Here is a 22,092-nt window from a genome sequence, read left to right on the forward strand (position 1 = left end):
TAAAACTGTAGAAAGATCAGATCAATGTGTCGTTTCTTCAATTCCGAAATCTAATTGTTGAAGTTTAAAATTCCAGTGGAACAGGTTTTCTTTTTTTTGTAAATACATCCAATAGAAATCGAAATGTTAAAAAACTTTGCATAAATCTAAGTATTTAAAAATTATCGACCATTATGCTTTTATTGTTGGAATTTATGAGTTTCAAAATTTAGTTTACTCTATGCTAACAATAAGAGATGTCTTGCTTCTCAATATTTCATTTATAATTTTTATCTCACCTAATATATTTCTCAATAAAGGGTGTATCCCGAATTATGCCTAATTTTTTAAATGAAAGTAGGCGAAACAGCGGCTCCGCATTTCTCGCAACACCTACGTTCTTTCGTTGCAGTAAATAAATTCAAGATGGGTCGAATTTCATCCGAGCATCCCTTTTAATTTAATTGATTTTTCCTCTTCGTTTAAAAGCTACGTAGGTACCTCTAATCGGATCGACTCTCGGCCGGATTTCGTTGACACATAAAAATGGTAGAACTAAAAGCCCGAGAGCTTCGGAGATAAGTTTGGCTATGCAGAAAAACGGTGCTGGATTTTTTTTCCGGATGCTCGATCGTCTCCGGTGAGAAATATCAGCGCTTTTGCAACATCTTTGATATAATAATTTAACGATCGAGGCACACGCCCGTTCGGGAAAGATATTACGGGACCGAAGTTATAAATCCGTAATATTTCCCATGACGATAATCATCACTCACGTGTAGCAGATCAATTTCCGGCCACCTGATTGGACGCTGGTTATAAAATTGGTCCATGCCAACGTCTGTTTGGAATAATCTCACTTTCGTACAAGGAGCCACGGTTTTTTTTCTTCATTTATTACAGCCCGGAAGCACCTGGGTTGCAATTCACTCGTAATTAACGCTCGGCCCTTTCGACTCCGAGTCGATTACACCGGGCAGTAAAAAAAAAAACATGTGTGTCAAGTACGTGCGCGGGAATCTATCAGGCCACCACTCGAGCCGCCTTCAGGCCCCTCAAAAATATGTGGCTGTATAATTTGATCGATGCAGACCCGTTGACAGGCTTAATGGACGCAAAGTTGATCGAGTCCAGCACAACTCTCTGCAGCGTTCAAAAACGCGACTCGAATCATTTCGTCGAGCACTGCGCAGTTCGAATTTCGTTCCGATTGTCACCATGCGTGAACCTGCCTCGCGTACCCCTGTCAATCACACTACGTACCTACTACAATAGATTCGTCACACCATCTCGTCAATTTCGCGCATTTCGTTCCAGTCCTTGGCCTCCAGGGTCACTTCAAACCACTTCGCATGCTGAGCTAAGGCTCTTCTGTTCCCTTTACTCTTGCAGTGCCGGATCATCGGTCCAAATGGTCAAAACTGTAAGTAGTTCACGTCTGGTCAATGGCGAAAAATTTGTGTAGGGTGTCGAGAAGGGTCAGTCCAAAAATTTTCTCGAATATCAAGTCATAGTTTCGATCTTGACCGTTCGGAATTCGACCTACAGCGTCTCTTCAAACCACTTCGCATGCTAAGATCAGTCCAAATGGTCAAAGTTCAAAGTGTCGTTGGTCTGGTCAGTGGCCGAAAATTTGTGGAGAATATCCAGAAGTCTTCTCTGTGAACAAGCGTTGGTTGTATTATTGACCATTTGGAGCCCGACCTGTACGATCACTCCAAACCACTTTGCATGCCGAGTCCAGTTTCTCTGTGCCTTTACCTCTCGCAGCATCGGATTATCAATCCGAATAGTCGAATCTCAAGGTCTGGCCAATGGCGAAAGCTTTGTGTCAGGTGTCGAGAAGCTTAGCTCCAAAAGCTTCGACGATGATGGAGCGACAGTTTTGATCTTGACCATTCGGAGTTTGACCCGCGGCACTGAGCCAATCGTCGATAGTTCGACGAAACCTGAGTTATAATTGAGCAGAGGTGGAAAAAAGATGCGGACAATGCGAGAGGTGTTGGCGATTGGACCTCGGTCTGGAAGACTGATGGGTGACCCGAGGTTAATTACACACTCAACGGGGAGCCGAGAGACCCGCTCTCTTCATCCCTCCTTCAACACCACCGAAACGGTGATGGGATGAAAATTCTCGTATATACGATTTTAAAAACGCGGCGGTTCTCCTCTCGCTTCCTCTTCTTTCTCAGTACTCCTTCCGGCTCATTGATCCCCTTGTCTTGCTCTCTCTGAAGCTTTCATCGAAAGTCATCCGAAGGCGATCTAACCGCGGGGGCGTTCTGTAATTAATTACACGTATCGATGCGATCGTTATCGGTCGTCGATCTGGATCCTCGTATAGCTGGGCCTTGCGATATCGATCGGCTGATTTATTATTCGCGTAATTATAGGAGATTAATTGAAACTATTGTCCAGCGTGTGTTACACGCCCGGCTGCAGACCCGAACGTAACACACTCATACGCCGAATTACCCTTAAGGCCACAGAGATAAACGCTGGATTATAATTTCAAAGTCGATACCATCTGCGCTTCTACCAGCATGTGTGTAACGCACGACTCGACCGCTGTTTGTTCTATCAATCGTTACTTGCTCCTGACCCGCAGCGTTATTGTCATTTCCTACTGTCAAGTACCACACGAAAGAAGCATTCACTTTTTCACACATACATACATGATCGTTGACCGGAAATGCAGTGTGGAAAGAAACCCTGAATCCTTTGAGGGTCCTTACGTTCTTAACCACAGAATATTTCTCTCCGTCTCATGACCGTGAAAATAAAGAGAGATGCCGTCGTCGTAATCAGTTTACAACATCACGCAAGGTTCGCCATGTGACTAATGGCGTGTGCTCTCGTCTGCCTGTGATATGAGTGAACGTCGGTAACTTGGAGCACTTGAACACAGCGTCACCCTGGTTATTAGATCAAAATCTAACGCTCGTTTTATCGCACTGCTTTCACTTGAGCATTGTCAAATACGGCTAGGCCTTGGACTGCGGTATGATAATGGCTTATGGCGATGTCGGCGGTTACAGTTCGAAATGGTTTGGACCATGACTCGGATATGCCGGTCACAGCAGAGACGAAAAAAGGGAAAAAGGACCGAGATCCGAACGTATTTCATACACGCGAGGTGAGGTGAGGCAACTTGTACCGATAGTACCTCACGATCCAAGGTCTATTAATCACCGTTACGAGATTTCAGTACGGTGTACCGCAGCTGCACGCGTCCCTCTATCCGAGTAATTTATATTTATGTACACTCGATTTTCTTCCCCCTTCATTATGCCGTATTTTCCATTCGTTTTAATTTTATTCTCGATCCGCTTACCTTCCACGATTTGGATGATACGGTATTTGCGTATCGAATGAATCTGAACATTCTGGAGTGGAAATTTGAAACAGTGTCCAAGCAACTCTCGAGAATAATAAACATGTCGGAAATTCGGTAGAACCTTTTCCACCCGGCTATTATAATACATAATAACTCTGATAAAAATTCTGACATCCTCGAAGTCAGGTGGAAATATGATTGGGAACTAGTGATTGGAAAAAGTCACTTTAAGTTACCTGAAACCACGTGAAGTTATCTGAATTCATGAACTCTCCAACCCACTGGGTTTTCTTTTCACTACTGAAGCTGTCGATATGTTCAAGGATCGATTTACCGATAATATTGAATCTCGGATGCAGTCTGATGCGGCCCCAAGTTCTTCCAATATTCGTTCAAAGTTTCCAATACGACAGTTAAGATCTGTCCGAGCTGATAGCCGGTTAATTTCGCATCAAGGACGGTTCGATTAAACCGTTTTATATTGTCGGAAATAAACGAGGCATGCATCTCGCGACGAGATAGTAAATCTGTAAAAAGTGTAAAAAGGATGGATGAAGAAAAGTGGTTAGAGTTAGCTAGAGAAAGAGGCGTAACTTATCAGGCGTACAGTTCGGTAAGAAAGTGCTCAATTGAAAATAACCCAAGAAATAGAGGTTCAGAATTGACAACTGAATTCAGTTTTGACAACTTTTTACCAGAAAATTAATGCCTTCGGTTACTTCGTTTATAAAAAAGCAGAACAACGCGTTGTCAGTAAAGTTATCGGTAATTGAGCTGTTTTTGTGTCTTCGCGTTGATGGGAGATCGTTTGACCAAAATGAACTTGATCAACTTCACGTGCGTTTGTTCAGTACTTATTTTGTAATCCTATCGTTTGGATATGGATACTTGCTACGTTCTCAATACCATCGGCACAAGCTACGTCTGAAATCAACGGTGAATTTATTTTCTCTAGCTAGTGAAGCAGCAGCGACACAAAAAAAGCAACGCTGTAGCCTGTTTCGGGCGAATTACTGAGTCAGATATAATTAACGGGTTCTTTCGCACAAAACGGATCACCGATGAGTATCTGCAACGCAGTAATAGAGTGTGTTCGAGGATTCTCAGTGCAGGTGCATCCCCGATCACCGTCGGACAGTATCCCGAGATAAGTTATTTACAAGGGTTGTACTGGGCCCGGAATCCAGGTAGTCGCAACAGTAATGTTCGAAATTTTTGGCTCGAGCGATGTTTGGTTGAAATTTACCCGGACGAGCGCAGCGGTATCTGGATGTGTGTCCCTGCATACGTGGGACGCGTTACAAAGCAAACTCTTCAGGGATACGCCCCATTAGAAGCTGGGACCTCGTAGATACCAAATTAAGGAAAAATTCCACGTAGCACCGGTTAATGAACTGATTTTAATTTTAAACGGCCCGCACGATGTGTCCGGAATAATTAATCGAACCTGCATAGCCTCTTTCTCTCTTCTCCGGGCTTCCGAGACGTTCACCACCGAACGCTCAGGGGACCCTCTGGTCCCTTCTCTCCCCTCCTTTCCCTCACTCCCTCTTCTTCGCATCGAAACGAAGAATTTTATCTCGACTGTGGGAAATCTCGTACAAATTACTCGTTTAAGATCGGCTTAATTACCGGGTCAGGCGTTTTTTTTTTCCCACTCGCGCATGGTTCCTCTCTGCACGTGGGCCGTGGTCCCCTCTCTTTCCGCCATCTTGTCATAATAATCTCTCCACAAATTAGCGCCAATTATTTATACCGAGATAAGGTTGAAATTAATTAATTTCACTGATACAACCGCTAGAGAGAACGAGAGGCAACGGAGAGTGAAGAGACAGTTCGCTTTGCACCTGGGTCCAGAAGGGGTACCACGGATTCTGATATCTCCAGAGCTTCGTTGGTGGCCCGTCTCTTTTCCCTCCACCTCTTCTCCTCCGTATCTTCTTCTTCTTCTGCTACTCGAGGTCTGGTATAGGCATTCACGTTAAACCTGGTGCTGTTCGGTGTCCGGCGATAAAAAAGTCCGAAGGGTCATTGCGATCGGAGCCGAAACTGTCCGCGAAGATCAAATCCGTTCGTAGAAAAGTGCACCGCAACCCTTGACGAACTCTGCAGCTGTGTAATCAATTAAATGGATTGGGCCTCGATTCGCCCTTCGAGAGTTGGATTACAGGGTCGTGACCTTGGTCCAATGTCTCATCCGGTACCAGGTTTCCGGAGAAATCTACCGACGGCAGCGTTCAAGACGCCTCGGGTAATTTATTAATGCACGTACGTGTGGGTCGAGAGTGCGTGGGTTGACCGTAAGAGAAGAGAACAGGGGAAGAGAACACCTGTGCCGTTAATAGCTTATTTACGCTTCAGTCCTACGGTGCATCTCTTCTACACCATTTTCTCCATCATCTTCTTCTCACGCGTCCCGGGCTACACGGCATTTCTAATTCGCGACAAAGTTTCGAACGGTTAAATTTCCGGTCACGATTCGACGTCGAATACAACACAAAAATCCTGTTCGAATTCCTGCTACGTCGACGCTTCTTCTTTCCAGAAATCTCGCTACCGCGGTATTGTTCATCTCCTGAGTTGTGAATCGGATCCTCTGTCTTCAGAGAGTTGTTGCACTGTCCTTCATAATTTATCCACGTTATTTGTTGGGCTCTGAAAATAATCCCGAAAGTTAGCTCTAAACTGAGTAGAAGCCAGAAAAGGGTCTCTTTTTTCTTTCGACGTGAAGTCACTCTAGTGTCACCCAAGATTTCTCAGTTACGGCGCGTACGCTTCGTGATCCGAGTTGAGTTCCGACTCCCCGGGACTTCTTACCGTAGTATCCAACTGTTATAAGATTCCACGAGGGTATTTCTCGGTTAATTTTTGAGGGTAGACTGTAGAGGCGTGTAGACGCGAGGTGCGGAGGCTTGGTGGCAGGTTTGTTTTATGGTTAGGGAGACCTCCCTCGGAGATCCCGACACCCTCGGCACCTTATCTAAGGGGCGTTTTGTCTTAACGAGCCAACAGGATTCCAACGTGACCAGAAACTCAAGCCGTGTGATGTAAAGGTTGTTTCGATCCACGAATCACCAGAAGCTCGCCGGATTTTACCGGGGCAAATGGAAAGCGAAAGTGTCGCGCCCTTTTCCCTCCCCCCGACCATTGCGAAACTTTATACCAGTAGCCGAAAACACTCGAGAGTATTGTAGTGTACTGTATATGATATCAAGGCCGAAAACATTCCGGGGTGCGACGTCCACCGCATGTTGTTGGAACACAGAGGAATTAAACCCGGGCAAAGCCTGCTCGAGTGACGTGTAATTAGAGGATAGTTCCAGTTCAGGTCTCAATTTGCAAATGTAATCCCACACCGCGTTGACGCTGAGCCCTGCAACGAAGCGGCTGTGTTACGCTGATTGTTCCCCTGGGAATCTTCGGGAGAGAGAGAGAATCCACTCGGTCTTCTCTCCTCGTCCCTTTTACATCCAGTCTCTCTCCGGCTGGACTATGCCGGGCAATCTACTTCAGGAATTAGGTATCACCTATATACGACGAAAAGCTCATTCGGACACCTCACACTTTACCGTTTACCCGTTTCCTTCCCGCCCTTAACCGTCGAGTTAACCCATTTCCGACCTCTCGACCCTTGCAGGTAGTTCGGTAAATTCATTTCAAGGGGTTCGACACACTCGACGGATTTAGAATGATGATCTTCAAGATTTCTAAAGTGCCGGAAACAAACTTTGACAAATCAAATCTTCGGAACCATCATTCTGACGGCAAAATTGTGCTGGACTCTGTTATTTCCCATTGGATTATCTAGTGACAGTATTTTTTTTTATCCTTATTTCTAATATTCTTGTTGATGCATACTTGACGACGGAACGATCGAAGAAGAAAAAGTTCCAATACAGTTTTGCTCTTAGAATAATCGCATGAAAGATTTAACTGTCAATTGTCAAAGTTTAGTTTTTTCAAAAGAAACTGCCACCACTACTAAACCTGATACTACTAACGAACATCCGTTTCAGATCGATACTGCCAACACATGTGATCAGTTAAAAGATTGTCGAATTATCGTAAAGTTTATTGCACAACGTTTTTAAACTTCGTGCTGAACAATTATTTTGACGTGAAGCCGTGATAATTGTTCGGATCGATTCTTCGGTGGAATCATTTGGTAATCGGTATTCGATAGGCTAGAATTAGACGCATTACGGCATGTTGAATAGGTGCTTGAAATTGGTGGGTATCGATCCTTCGAATATGTATTCCGGTGTTGATACACGGACTGACTGGTTTGCGCGAGAGTTCCGACTCCTTTTAGTCACGCCGCGTCTCTTTGCTGGACCGAAAGTGATCGGAGAAAGAGCGGAGCGGCATCGATTTTTATAGTTTGTAACAAGCCGTGATAAATCACTAATTACGGTGATTGATCGAGATGTTCCGTCTGGTCCGCTTCTACTGTCTTCCAGCTCTCAGGTTGGACCCTGCCGGTATAATCAGAAAAATACATCCTCTAGGAATTTGAAACGGATGGTCCGTTATTAGTGGCAGAAAAAAATGACCTATTAATAACTCGAGGGAGCCGTTTACCGTCGGGTTGTTGTTATAATTTCATAGATCGAAGTCGGGAGAGTCGAGGAGCTGTCGACTGGCACAGTCTCCGATTGATCGAGGCCTGTACAGATATCGCAACTAATCCAGCAAATATTGACTTTTCGTTAGAGGAGCACCCTCTCGACCGTCGTAAATCAAACATGATAATGAACCGGCCCGCGTAGGCAGCTTCTTCTCTTCTTCTTCTTCTTCTTCTTCTTCTTCTTCTTCGCTGGGCTGTGATGACAGAGAGCCAAGAACCGGATGGGTGTAGCTCGCACTGTTTGCACTTTGCTCGAGGAAAGACAGTGTCTCGGAGAAGAACGATTGAGGAACGCGCGCTTTACAAAGCGAACAGTCCGACGCTCCGTATACTAACGAGCTTCCTATACGCCTCGGATGATTGTTTTTAACCACAAATTTGAACACTGGTTAGTGTAACGATACTCACGAGTCGGTCAGTGTGGAGATTAAAGAAATGCTGAGAGCTTCGAGGGTGGCTCGACTTCTCGGCTTTCAAGTTTATCGGACAGCTAAACGGTCTCGTAAAGATTTACTGATAAACTTGTTTCGCAGAGTTTAGACTCTCAGTGAATGAATAATGTTATTTGTCTCGTGTTAATAACGAGGTGTTAATCATTGTGCAAAAATGACGAGACACTGATCACAATCACAAAGATGACAAATCGATTATAACGATTACAGAGATTGCAAAAAATTACAAAATTTTCAACGATTACAAAAGATTTCAGGAGTTACAAAGCTTAAAAATGACTACAGAAATTGTAAGGATTACAAAAAATTACAAATATTGTAAGAATTATAAAAGATTACGTACGATTACAGCGATTGGAAGGATTACAAAAATTCACAAAAATTGGTGAGATTAAAAAAATTACAGAGATTACGGGAAGATTACATAAATTACAGAGAATACATAGAGATAGCAAAAAGATAACAGAGAAAACACGATACAATAAATACGAAAGATTATAAAAAATATGTGATTAATACAAGCGATTTGGAAGAAATTCGAATAATACGAACAAAGATATCAACAATTTGAGTAAAAGTTCTTTGATCAGTGTTCCCTTTGTTCAAACTTTGGTGTCGTGTATACGATTACTTCTAATAATTCTAGTAATTCGATTAATTTCCAATTAAAAAAAATTTTCTCGAATTGTTGATATCACAGCTTGTGCTTTTCGAATTTGCTCAGTCACCTCTATCATTTTGTAAAGACGTTGTTTCACTCGCGGCCGCTGTGTTTGGAGCAAGTAACATTGCCAGAGACATTTTAAACGGCTGTTTCCCTTTTCCCAACTTTTGAATCAAACAATTCCGCGGGTCGATCCTCAAGAATTACCGTTTCCAACTGTCGTACGGAAGGTTTTTATCCAGTAAATTGGTTTGAAAGCATTTCGGGAAGTTTGGGATGAACTCGACCAAGATTTCGCGTCGTATGGAACTGACGAACCTCCTTTCCGTTTCAGCCTGCAACTGCAACCTCCACGCGCGAAAGTGCCGATTCAACATGGAACTCTACAAGCTGTCGGGTCGCGTCAGCGGCGGCGTTTGTCTTCAGTGCCGACACTTCACGGCCGGCAGACACTGCCACTATTGCAGAGAAGGCTACTACAGAGACCCGGCAAGACCGATCACCCATCGGAAGGCCTGCAAACGTGAGTAACCCTCCTATTTCCGGTATAATTCACTCCGCCCAGCTCGCCGTCAGACTCGTTGGACGACGGAATTCGTCGCTTCCAATATCTCAGTTCTCCTCGCTTTTCGTCCGACTTACTCCTTCATCTTCCCGCCTCGATGCCGCGCTCTTCGGTTTCCGTGCCTTTCAAACAGGTACGTATATGCGATTAGCGAAAAGCGGCGGAACGACACGCTTTTCGCCTGCAAGCACGCCGTGTATTCTCGCTTTTCTGTGCGATATAATATCCTCTTCACTCCCTCCAGACTCCCATAAGCTTTTCACATAATAACTTAAATAAACGGTATAGTTTACGGACACAGAAGCGCAAATATTCTCTCATGGTTAGCGGGGCGTCGTTAATTCTCGACACAACTACAATAACGACTATGCTAAGAGAGCACGGATTTTGTAACTCGTCTGTTGATGTACGGTTCTCTACTTCGGGGCCATATGTACACTATGGAACATCGGTCCTGTATGCCTTGATACGTGAGAACACGCCACTTCGTCACGTTCGTCCCGTCCTTTCATAACCGTACAAATTGCAGATTCATCGCCTCATTTTCTTACCGCGTTTTTCGCTAAACTTGGCTTCTTTTTGCCGGACTTTAGATCTATTCCTTGCTCGTTTCATTCACAGATGGAATTGATATTTGAGTACCAAATTTATTTCATAACTTTGAATTGAGATTGTAGAAAATTACTTGAAATATTTTTTTTTTTAAACATCTCAAAAAAGACGAAATTCATGCATTTCAACTTGCAGATAATATCGTTTCCAATTTTTGTAATAAACATTGAAGGCTTTCTTGATATCCGGTAAAATACTGCCGCGAAATCACTGAAAATTGTATTGAGAGTTGTTAAATTGTTTTCAACAATCTTGAACGTCGTTTAAAATTTATTGGATTGTATCCTCGAGGCATATACACGAGCTCGGTAAAAATTTTCGAAATTACGCGGGGGTTATATCCGATTTCTTTTGAGATCTATATGTTTACTTCAACCTTCCGTAAGGGAATTTATTTACGGCCTTATATGTAAGGCTTTTAAGAGAACTACATCCATATGCGTGCTTATAATATGCGGGAATGACATCGCCCACGCGAAGCGTCTACATGTCGACGGGACCATGAGTTTATACTTATGAAAGATCCCATTGCACGTGTTGCATAATACGCGTATTCAGGTATGTCAGGACGTCGCTGAGTGGATATCAATAAATACATTTGGGTAATTTAGTTATGAAATGGTCGCAGATTTGGTTTGAGTAATCACATTTGTGAGCATGAAAAAAAAATTGTTTATTTCACCAAATATGTCGATCAAATATGGCGAGATGCCAAATTGATGTGGTGTCATTTAATAACACATATTATTGTTCTGACTACTTGTTTTTTTACTGAAATATCATTAATTTCAATTTATAAAGCATTTTTTTCAACGTATTCGTAAGATACGATGATTTACCCAACAATACAAGAAAAATAAGCACTAAATTTATGAATGAGACGTTTGGTATTGATTCTTTTTTAATGTAAAATCGATTTGAAGTACATAGTTGAAAGTTTTGTAAATTCGTTCAGTTTCAACTCCGTGATGGCCATAAAAATCGTCATTTATAAGTTTTCAATTTCAATATTCTTTTTTTTAAATAGCCGACATAATATCGATATATGCCGATAAAAATCGATGTCACGAGTAGTTGTGAAAAATAAAATATTTGAAGATTCTAATGTGGCGAATATAAAGTCATTCATTGGAGTTGTAGAAAACTCCAGTCTTCTGAATAAAATGACTAATCGCAGACTATAATCGAACAAAGATTCTCGATTTTTAACCATTTTAAAACGATTCGAAATGAAAATCGATATCTTAGCTCGTGTATGTAGAAAGAAAGAAAGAAAGAGAGACCAACAAAAAGGCATGAGAAACAGAAGCAAGAATACCTCAAGGTAGTACCCACGAAGATGGGTGTGTGTAGATCCTTCTTTTATCCTTTGGTTTATCCTTTTTTCCTTTCCGCTATTTTTTTTTTCTTTTTTTTTTTTTATTAAACTTGTTTCATTTTTTACTCACCTGTGCGAACGAAACACCCGTGCGGCTTGGAACTTAACCGCAAAACGTCTCGGCGTCTACAGAGTGTTCGATAAAAATTATTCAGGCTTCGATTCGAACCGAAGTCTCGGTCACAAATGCAGATAAGATCATTCTTTTCATCGCGCCCTGTAGATGAGTGTACAATGTGTAGATAACTGATATAGGTATTATACAATAGTACAAAATTCTCGTGCGAACTTCTGTGCTTCCAGCTTACTCAGAAAACGACGCGTCGCATCGTAACGAGGTTGTCTCGATTACTGGTATGCAATCCCCCCCCCTTTTTTTTTTAATTCTTGTTCTTATTCCTTGCTGTTCGTTTCTTATTTCAACGAAATAAAAAAAGGGAAGGGTAAATAATTAGAGATACTATGTGCTGATTTTCGAAATCTTCCGTCGTTTTGAACATAGAATTTTAGATGAAATTTAACAAGTTTTGATAATGTTAAGAGAAAATTTTTAGCGGTTTGGTTATAGAAGAAGCAAAAAAAAAATAATAGAACAATCTGAGAAATCTGTAGGCATACATTAACTCTTTTTTTTTTTTTTTTGGACGGAATTGTGAGTTCAATTTAACAATATTTGTTCAATTTAACACATGATAATAGAATTTGAATTTGAAGTACGAAGTTTTTGAAACAAATTCTGTAGTACGGTATTTTTCAATCAAATTCCGAGATATGATGTTTTCGAATGAAATTCCGAGGTGACGATATTTTTTTGATTGAAATATCGAGTTGCTATGTTCTTGAAATAAATTCTGACATGTCGGTGACTTTGGAATCAAATCAGGAAAGCAACGTTTTTAATCAACTTCCGAGGTGCGATATTTTTTAACTAGGTAAATTTCGCGGTACGACATTCTTCAAATAACACTATACATAAATTTTAAAATGTGATGTCTTTGGATAAAACCACGAAATGCGATGTTTTTCAATCAACTTCCGACGTACGATGTGTGTTTCAATCAAATTTCGAAGTGCGACATTCTTGACATAATTCTACAACCGAATTTTACAATGCGATGTCTTTCGATCAAATCACGAAATACGATGTTTTTCAATAAAATTCCGAGGTACGATATTCTTCAAATAATTTTATACATAAATTCTAAGATGTGATGTCTTTGGATCAAACCAAGAAATGCGATGTTTTTCAAGCAACTTCCGAGGTACGATATTTTTCAACGCAACACCGTTCTGCTCATTCCATTTGAAATTTATCTTCGAGCAGAAGTTTCGCCCCGGTCAGCCCGCGCACCCCGTGTTGCAAGGGTGTAAGGCACACCGATGATTCAACTTTACTCCACACAGTCGCAAGATTGGCGGAGAGAACGCGATGCACACGGGGTGCCCGGTAATATTGGAAGCTTTCTTCCCCCTCCGCATGTTTGCGGAGTGCGCGTGAGTTTACTAAAACGATACCGAGAGCAATCCTCTCTCTCTCTCTCTCTCTCTCTCTTTCTCTATCTCTCTCTCGGCTCTCCGCGCGGCCATAAATACGGGGTCAACCCTCTATATTTATTTTAGCCCCTCCTCGCCCTCGGGCAAGGGTTGCTTCTCAAACATCAGATTTTTCTACTCTGTTATATATACTCCGTGTTACGTATGTGCGAAACTCGTCTACAGGACGCTTCATAATAGTCATGCAGCTGTTATATTCTTTTTCGAAAAGTAAAACACTTGAAACACCATTTTAATGTAAACAAAGTTGAATTTGGATGATTCGTTATTCGCAATATAATGCAACTATGAGTTCGTACAGAAATTTGGAAATTTTTGTTGTGCTTTTCTTTTTTCTCTCGGAAGAGTTATTCACTCGGTTATTTTCGAGTCGCAAAATTACACTCAATTCGATATATTTTGTAACGTGTGATATATTTTCATAGGTAAAACTCGACCGAAATAATTGTATATACGAATTTGTACTACGAGAATGAGAAAAATATTCCTTAAACGACCTGTAAATTTAATTTTTTTATTTCTACTAAATCGTTTATCCTTAGTTCTATCGGATCCGAAGGAAAAATTCATTTTACTCAAGCTTGTCAATTTTTACGAAGTATAGTCGAATAAATTCTTCAAACATCGAAGTGAGTTTCACTGACTTTATATTATAGATATTTTTTCGATAATTGCAAGAAAAATTCATAATTTACTGCTTAATTTAACACTAATGATATGAAATTTATTCGAGTTATAAACAAAATAACATTATTCCGTAGAATTAAAAAAATTTTTGATTTCTGAAAAATTAAACCTGCAGGCTTATGTGTATCCTAAAAATTTAATTGCATTTTCTGGTTCGTTTATTGAATCATTTGATACGTATAAATTCCATTTATTGGTGCATTAGGAGATGTTTGACTTTGACTCGACATTCTTACCCCCGGTTTCGACATCCGTTTGGAATGACCTGTATAGCGATCCGTACGGATGCTGCAGACGAAAGAAGGGCGCACGGTTGGTTAGTTTAAAATCCCGTGGCTGGTTTCAGCCTTTCAAATATCTCCTGTCGAGGCTGCAAGATCCCGTAGAGGTGGTTTTATACTGGAAAACAAATCACGTAACAGAGAACATCAGCCGCAGCTCGGGATCTCGGGAATGGGACGTCATTTGTTACGTGGCGAATTTGCCCTCTTTCCCTCTTTCTCTTCTTCTTTCCCCTTATCTTTTCACCGGTATTGGATAATCGATTTTAGTCAACCCTCCGGAAGAATCATCTCGTGGTGACAGATATTTGTTTATTTGTCGGTAAAGAGAGTTTTATAATTGCTGTACGTGCGCTACGTTGTGAGAAGCTATAAAAATCATTGAAACGAAATAGAAAAGTAGGCACTTGAAGAAGAAACCGAGTTTTATACATCGGGAGAAATTTATAGCCGTAATTCTTGTAACACTTTTCATTTTTCTTCTCCTCACGGTAACTGCAAAAAATATAGTTCTGTGCCCGTGACAAGAGAATCTGTAAGCTACATGTTATTGCTATTCTTTTAATTGAGATTATAAGAAGGAAAAAACCAAAAAACGCAATAGCCAGAAAAATTAGCATTGACAATTGTGATTTCACCGCATAGTTACTTCTTTTATTATACAATTCGTAAAATTTACTTCTCACCCGAAAAATATCTTTGTATCAACGACGCCGATATTACATCGAATGTTTTCGGTAACAATCGGTATAACAGAAATGAAATTTTTTCTCAATGTCGTCGGTGAGGGTAAAATTCTTTTTGAAATTCCTCGGTGGAACTGCCGCTGTGCGAACGGGGGAAAATACCGACGGAATTTCGCTACCCTCTTGAGCCCTGCACTTGCAGACAACCCCCTCCCTTTATTTCATCCCCCAACAACGGAAAGTTACCCCGGCTTCGATCAATCGATGTCGAATGATGAAGACGCGTCTCCCGTTTCCCACCATACACCGTCAAATATTGTATACCTTATACCCATGGGTCCCCATATCGCTTCGAGGGGGAAACTCGCTGGGCGAATATTACATATGTTTACAGTTCTCGATGAAATTACGCCTGAAATTGTTTTTCAATCTCGCGAACAGTCGGACTTGGGAAATATTTTTTGTGCCGTTTTTCACAGTTTTTTTCCCTCTCGTTTCTCTTTGTTCGATCAGTTTTACAGCGAAATAAAAGTGGCTTATTTTTGATCGAATTCTTTATTGCTGTTATTGTTGTTATTGTTATTATTATTATTGTCAGGTTTTTACAAAGCTGATCAACTTTTTCGCGCATTTGTGACTTTTTTATTTAACGTATATAGATATTTTATCCCATTCTTCGTGTATTATCTTCAACATATTATTAGCATTACAAAAAGTATCATAAATGATAATACAACATTAACGTGCAAAACTGAAATTTTGAAACTGTTCAAATGATTACTAAACGTTTGAAATTATGTCGAATCTTGTCTTGCAGTCGTTTTACACAAAATCGTTTCAAATCAAAATCCAAAAATAAATCGTATGGAATGGTTTATAGAATCGCTGAAATATTGTAATCGTTTGAACCGTGACTGATGATTCATGAAATTATCACGCTGAATTAGCGCGATATATTGCAGTTAATGTCAATTGTGGCGGTTGAAATTTGCCAGTTCTTTTCTCAGCGTTGTTTAGAATTTTTTAATCAACAGATCACAAGAAATCATCAGCGAATCGTTTGAAATTATTGATAAACACTATTTCCGAATTATTTGAAATTCGATCAATATCTTTCAATTGTCGTTGGTTTTTTAAATGGCAAATCATATGTACAATATCGCACTGTTATATCAACGATAGTAGCGAATGTAAATGAATTTTAAAAAATATAAATAAATAATAATAAGTCGAGAAATACCAGAGAAAAATAATATTTGATAACAAACGCTGTCGCGTATTGATGAAATCTATGGTACCAAGAGATGATCAAGTGCAATGCAGCAGGCTCTGTCCGAGACGGGAATGGGGAACAATTAGGTTCATTCATCGAGTGAATGACGAGACTCCTCGATCCTCTTAGCATTCAGACAACGTCGCTCGCCGTCTCCACGATCATCAACAAAGCTCAATTCGTCCCGTTTATTGTCATAGCTTCATCCCTTAATTAAGCGACCACATTCAAACTTTTCTCCTCTCTCTTTCTCTCTCTCTCTCTCTCTCTCTCACTTACGCTGGATGTTTCCCCCTCTTTTACTAATCGCAATTATGGTCAGAATCATGGATTGCCTGAAAAAAGTGAATGTAAAATCGATTCACATTGCAATAGAAATTTGTTTTTTTTTTTTTATTCCGCAGACGACATTCAAATTTACTTTCAGTTTTGCACAGAAGTCACAAGATTTGTAAGATAAAAAATATTGCACTCACTCGGCGTTTTGACGGATTCCGATAAACTTGTTTTTGTTGTATGTATATTTGAAAAATTTCTTCCGATACTGAAAATTTTTACTGAAATTTTTATCAAGTAATGATGTCCAAAGTTTTTAACAGTCAAATTTTGATCGCTGGCTGCCGAGTTAATCTGTTAAATCACGTTTATATTATTATATCAACTTCCCAGAAACAAGAATGACGAGCTTTTTCTTCCTCTGTTTAATTTCTGTCGTTTTTGCTTCCCCTTGATCTTGATAGTAATAATTTTCGGTGTGAATTTACGGTGAAAATGTTCACGTCAAGAATTATATTCGAATCGCGAAAGGGTTGATTCGAGTAGATGAAAGTGCGGAGGAAACTCGGTGGCGTGAATCGTAACAGAGCAAATTTCTCTTTCTGGCGCTAAATAATGTGTCGTCGAGAAAAGCTCCTTACACTGATTCTGCAGAGCAGATTCGTTGTTACAGGAAAATATGGCCGCTGTGCCAAATTTTCTTTTCTCTTCATCCAACGAGTGAATGCGTCTCATTCCTGTATTTCGTTTTGACCTGTCACGTGATAATTGGTTTAATCGGATCATGCTCTATACACAATATAGGTATAATACAGTAATCTTTGGAAAATTCAAAAGCCCTGTCTGCATGCCGCTATTAAAAATGATGATGAGATGGAAATCAATTCTGATACTGAACAGACGTACATTGAGTAGGTATATTTGATGAATTATTATTCCTAAGATGAGGTCAAGATCAATTTTATCAAAACGCAAAAGGTTATAGATTAGTTGAAATTGTAGACAAGAGCTTATGTTTTGAGTTTTCACTTCAACCTGATTTGATACGGTTATAAAAATCTGTTATATTCGTTAGATTTCAACGTAACCGTTACTCATTTTATTCGGGTAACTATTGTCTGTAATGTAACTGGGACATTTTTTTACTCGTACATTAGTATCGTTGCATTTAGAATTTCTCAAGCTTCCACTGAAAATAATTTTTATCAGTAAACGGCGATATCCGATTTATTATTGAAGAAAAAAAAAAAAACCTGTTGGCGAAGTTGCAGGTAATGATTGTTTTTTTTTTTTTCTTTTCTTTTCTTTCTCTTCTCAATAAGCAATACTCAAGTGAAGTTGAACGAATCCATCAGACTTTTTATCATTTTAAGGCGATTTGGAATTTAAAAAAAAAAAAGCTCAACTGTTGTTCCAAATTTTTTGTATTTCTCTATTTTTACTTTGAAGAAGATCTTTGCCTTATAAATATATCATATTTTCGTAAATACGCAACCTGCATATGTCAAAGAATAAAACTAACAACAACAAAAACTGATCATAACATCAGTGGTAGGTTGAAGAAGTTAAATTTTACCCCAATAAATCTAAATTCAATATTTCAAAAGAATTTTGAAATTGCATATTAAAATGACGAAAGTTGAATTGCTTTAATCAACTTTGTAAAACATCAGGATATTATTATTTTATTTATTCTTACAATATAGAATCGTGAGTCGAATTTTTGTGAATCCCGTGTCCATTCACGACTTTCGAGCTTTCGTTCTATACTTTCGTTTTTCATTTTTCATTTCACTACTTTTTGCCAGACTGTACGCCCGATATGTCCGAAAATTTTGCGTCTTCGCATCTTCAGCTTCCAGTCTCTAAATCTTGTTATATCGAGATCGGAATAAATAATGGCAAATGCGCAAACAGCCAGCTGTAACCGGACACTCTCACCGGCTATTCTTCTGCTTCTACCTCTTTTCTTTTTTATTCCTCGAGGAGAGAAAAATCCGCGCGTGTTTCAACCAACGAAATAACAGAAATAAATACAGAGTTAATAAGAAGAATAAGAAAAAATACCAGCAAATTCAAATAAAACACGCCTCTCGATTGCTCAGCTCGCAGCTCGCCTCTGAAGATTCGCCAACGCTAAGGAAGGAAGCTCTTTCAATGTGGGCGGAAACAGGTCATATATTTATCGGCTTGGCTTATCTAAATTATCTGGAAAGGATCAACCGCGCAGCCTGCGGCAACGACGTCTCTAATTTGATCGTTATCTTTTTTCTTTTACCCTTTTTCTTTCTTTGTTTTCGCACCATTTCATGGTCGCAAATTTTTCCCCTGTCGTTTTAAGGTAGCTTGAGATGTTGAACAGCAAGGAAAGCGTTAAAAAGATTATGAGATTCCGCTTCTTGGTTTTTTTTTTTTTTTTTTGTTTGTTGGATTTTACGCAGATATCGATCCTGAAATTATCACATTTAACCTTAGAATCCGAAAGAGTTTCCAAATTTTTCATAGTTTAGCATATTTGACAGTTCGTACGATTCCGAATTTTGAAGTTGGACGGATTTTAAATTGAAAATTGAGGGAATAGATTCGACCAGAAATCGTAACGACTCGCAAGTAAACGAATACGCAAGACTAGTCTTTTAAATAATTTGAAAGTTGAACACATTTTTAATTCGAATTAAGCTCAACGATTTTGAAATATTGAAATTACGTTTATCTAACGACTTTGAACTAGTTAAAAGTCTCATCCATAACATTATCTACAAAATCTCAGTACACACAAGCCAAACACTGCATAATTTGTGAAGTTCATTAGAATGCTCACTACGAAAATTGCAAAGATTTTGAAAAGAAGAAGAAGAAAAAAAAAAAGAATCAATTCCAAGACACTCAACGCATTCGTTTTGAATTCTGCCCGGAAAAATAAATATACTAAAAATAAACTGAAATTTTTGTTACAATTAGATCTTTACATGAAATAGTTTTAACAGCGTATAAAGCGGATATATCAGAAAAAGTTTGAGTCTAGTTTTTTCTTCACTCGATTAAACAAGAAATAACATCAAATACAGCAGATCAAAAATATTACAATATCAGTGAAATTCAATTGCTTGTAATACATAATATTAAGAATTCATTTTTTTTTTTTGTCTATATTTTCATCAGCTTTGGTTACAGAAGAAAAGTATTGTTTTCGCTCGAAAATCACTTTTTCTAATTTCAACGAATCTACGTTTTCGACCCTCGAGAATACAAGAAACAGATTTTTAGAAAAATGTCAGTCTGGATGTCGGTCTGTCTGACAAACGTCCGTGATGATCTCGGAAACGGTTCGATGAAAAATTCTAAAACTTACAGAATTTTACAATCAAGCGATTAGTATGACAAATTGACGTGTCTCGTTTAATTTCAACCTCTGGTTCTACTGGAAATAAATCGATTCTCAATGTTTAACCGACAAACGTATACTTTTTCCGCCTTATTACTTTTTATAAATAAAGGATTATGTTTTTCCCAGTCCATATATATTTATAAAAAATATATATAAATTCTTTGTTGTGCAGACAATTTTTTTTTCTAATTTTTCTTTCTAACCTTTTTCATTTGGCTGCTAAATCCTGTCAGTTTCAGACTTTTCACTTAGCCATGTTTGAGAGAGTATCGAACAGACACACAGACCTTTCCCTTTTCATGGCGATGAAAAGTATCGTGAAAAAACTGATTTTCCGGTTTGTTTTTTCTACGATAAAGACAAAAAAAAAAAATAAACACGACGACTTATTATTTTGTATTTCTCTGGTTAAGGCACGTGTGTAAAAAATTGTAAAATTTTTGTATCATTGCCAAATCCGTATAAAAGAACAGCAGAGAACGCGTGAAAAATCCTCTTTTCTCCCAGCCGCACTTTTTACTCTTTCGAAAAAATTTTCACACGTTTAATTTCGGATGACTTTTGAAAAGCGAAGCGCTGCGGATGAGAGCGATTAGAGATTAGCGAGCAGCGACCCTCGGCATGGAGTGCCACTCGATTTGGAAGTGATGCTAGCGGCGGTGCGGCTCGGATCATAACTGCTGATCCGGTGATCCTCTCCTCTCCTCTCTTCTCCTCTCGTCTCGTCTCGTCTCGTCTCGTCTCGTCTCGTCTCGTCTCGTCTCGTCTCGTCTCCTGCACATCGGCTGAGAGTGCCGAGTAATGAATATGCTAACGTATGCCGAGAGAGTGAGAGCTAGCGAAACCCTTTTGTGTTCGATATCGAGTTCAAGTGGTTTCCTCGAGTGCGCCGCTTCCAGCTTCCGAGTTTCGAGTCGGCGGCGTCTTTTCCTGCCGCGAGGAGACGACGACGACGACGATGACGATGACGATGATGGTGATAATGATGACGAAGAAGAAGAAAGACACAACGTCGCACTGTCGCAAAAAGAAAACTCGCCGAGTCGTTGACCCGGCTCATTTTATTCACCCACTTTTATCGAAGGGTGCAATGGTTTCTCAAATTAATAGTTCAATTCGATCATTCGTAACTATTTTATTGTTAGTACGATTCAAGCGGTTCAAATTATGTCGGCTACCGAAACAGTTCGAATATTTCGTATCATGCAGTTCGGATCTCAAATTACCATGGATTCGTTTTTTCTTGGTCTAATTGTAAAAGTACTCGCGTGACCGGCGAATTACTCTTGCGTGTACTAGAAAATTTGAAGAAATTTCTTAAGATTTCTGAGTTCACCTTGAGTGAAAGGATTGGTAGAAAATTCAGACGCTTAACGAATTTTGGAAATTTTATTAAGGTATCTGTCAAACCAAAGTCAACTCGGAACGAAAATATGTGAAAAATTACTGGTTTCAGACTTCGACCAAATCATTCGGTTATTTTGTCACTTTAGGTGTGTAAAATGATTAGGATCGAAGATTCCCGATACCGACTAAATGATTCGAGAAATTCGAATAATCCGAACTCTGATCAAATCGTACCTCAAAAAATTCGATTCATTACAAGTCTCATATATTATTGTGAAAAAATTGAAAATCCCTGAATTTCTTCCTCTGGGATATTTTTTTTATATATATATCGATAATGGAAATGCCGAAAGTGCAAGCAATCGATCGCTCCTCGTTTTCTTATTGCAATAATCCCGTCTCTCCCGGATTGATTGATTGGACCGTTCTTCTTTCCCGTCGTTCCGATAAGAAAATGCCCTTCGGTTTTTCCCGAGGGAGTGGAAAACCCTGGACTAGTCTCCATCAAACTAAATTTGACGCATGATGCTCACTCTGTTTCAAGTCGTTTCAGCGATAAGAAACTTGACGGCTATATTGACACACCAAAAATTGCTGGTCACGTGTGTCATTTTTTTCCAATCGGGTAGTGAAATCAACGATCGGTTACGTTCGTCGTTGTAATTGATGTTTGCGATTTTCTTTTCTGCTGCTTCGATAAATTTTCGTACATTTTTTTTCCACGACTAAAAATTGTCGTCATATTGCGTTATGGGATTCATGTTAAACATCGCACATGTGGATAAGTGTAAAAATGTGATTTATACCGAGGATTTTGAAAGTTAAATAGTTTCGAAGTTGAAAATTGTGGAGATTGATTTATTTCAAATTCCGAAGGCTTAGGAATGAACTCTTTGTCAAGCTGATAGCTTGCTTGGAACAGTGAAATATCAAATTGTTAAAAAATTCGGAAATACAAAACAGTCAGAAATCCTGAAATTACACAA

The 22,092-nt window shown here is 39.5% G+C and overlaps 1 protein-coding gene across 3 annotated transcripts in view; it reads left to right on the forward strand.

Moving 5' to 3' along the window:
* LOC124302287 (netrin-A-like) overlaps positions 1-22,092 on the forward strand; it is a 130,232-nt gene that overhangs the window by 57,161 nt on the left and 50,979 nt on the right. For all 3 annotated transcript variants that reach the window (XM_046758272.1, XM_046758273.1, XM_046758274.1), the window contains exon 2: positions 9,394-9,582. In XM_046758272.1, the coding sequence (XP_046614228.1) occupies positions 9,394-9,582 (189 nt within the window). The remainder of the gene's footprint in view (positions 1-9,393; positions 9,583-22,092) is intronic.

The sequence above is a fragment of the Neodiprion virginianus genome, chromosome 4 (assembly GCF_021901495.1).
Source record: "Neodiprion virginianus isolate iyNeoVirg1 chromosome 4, iyNeoVirg1.1, whole genome shotgun sequence".
NCBI lineage: Eukaryota > Metazoa > Arthropoda > Insecta > Hymenoptera > Diprionidae > Neodiprion > Neodiprion virginianus.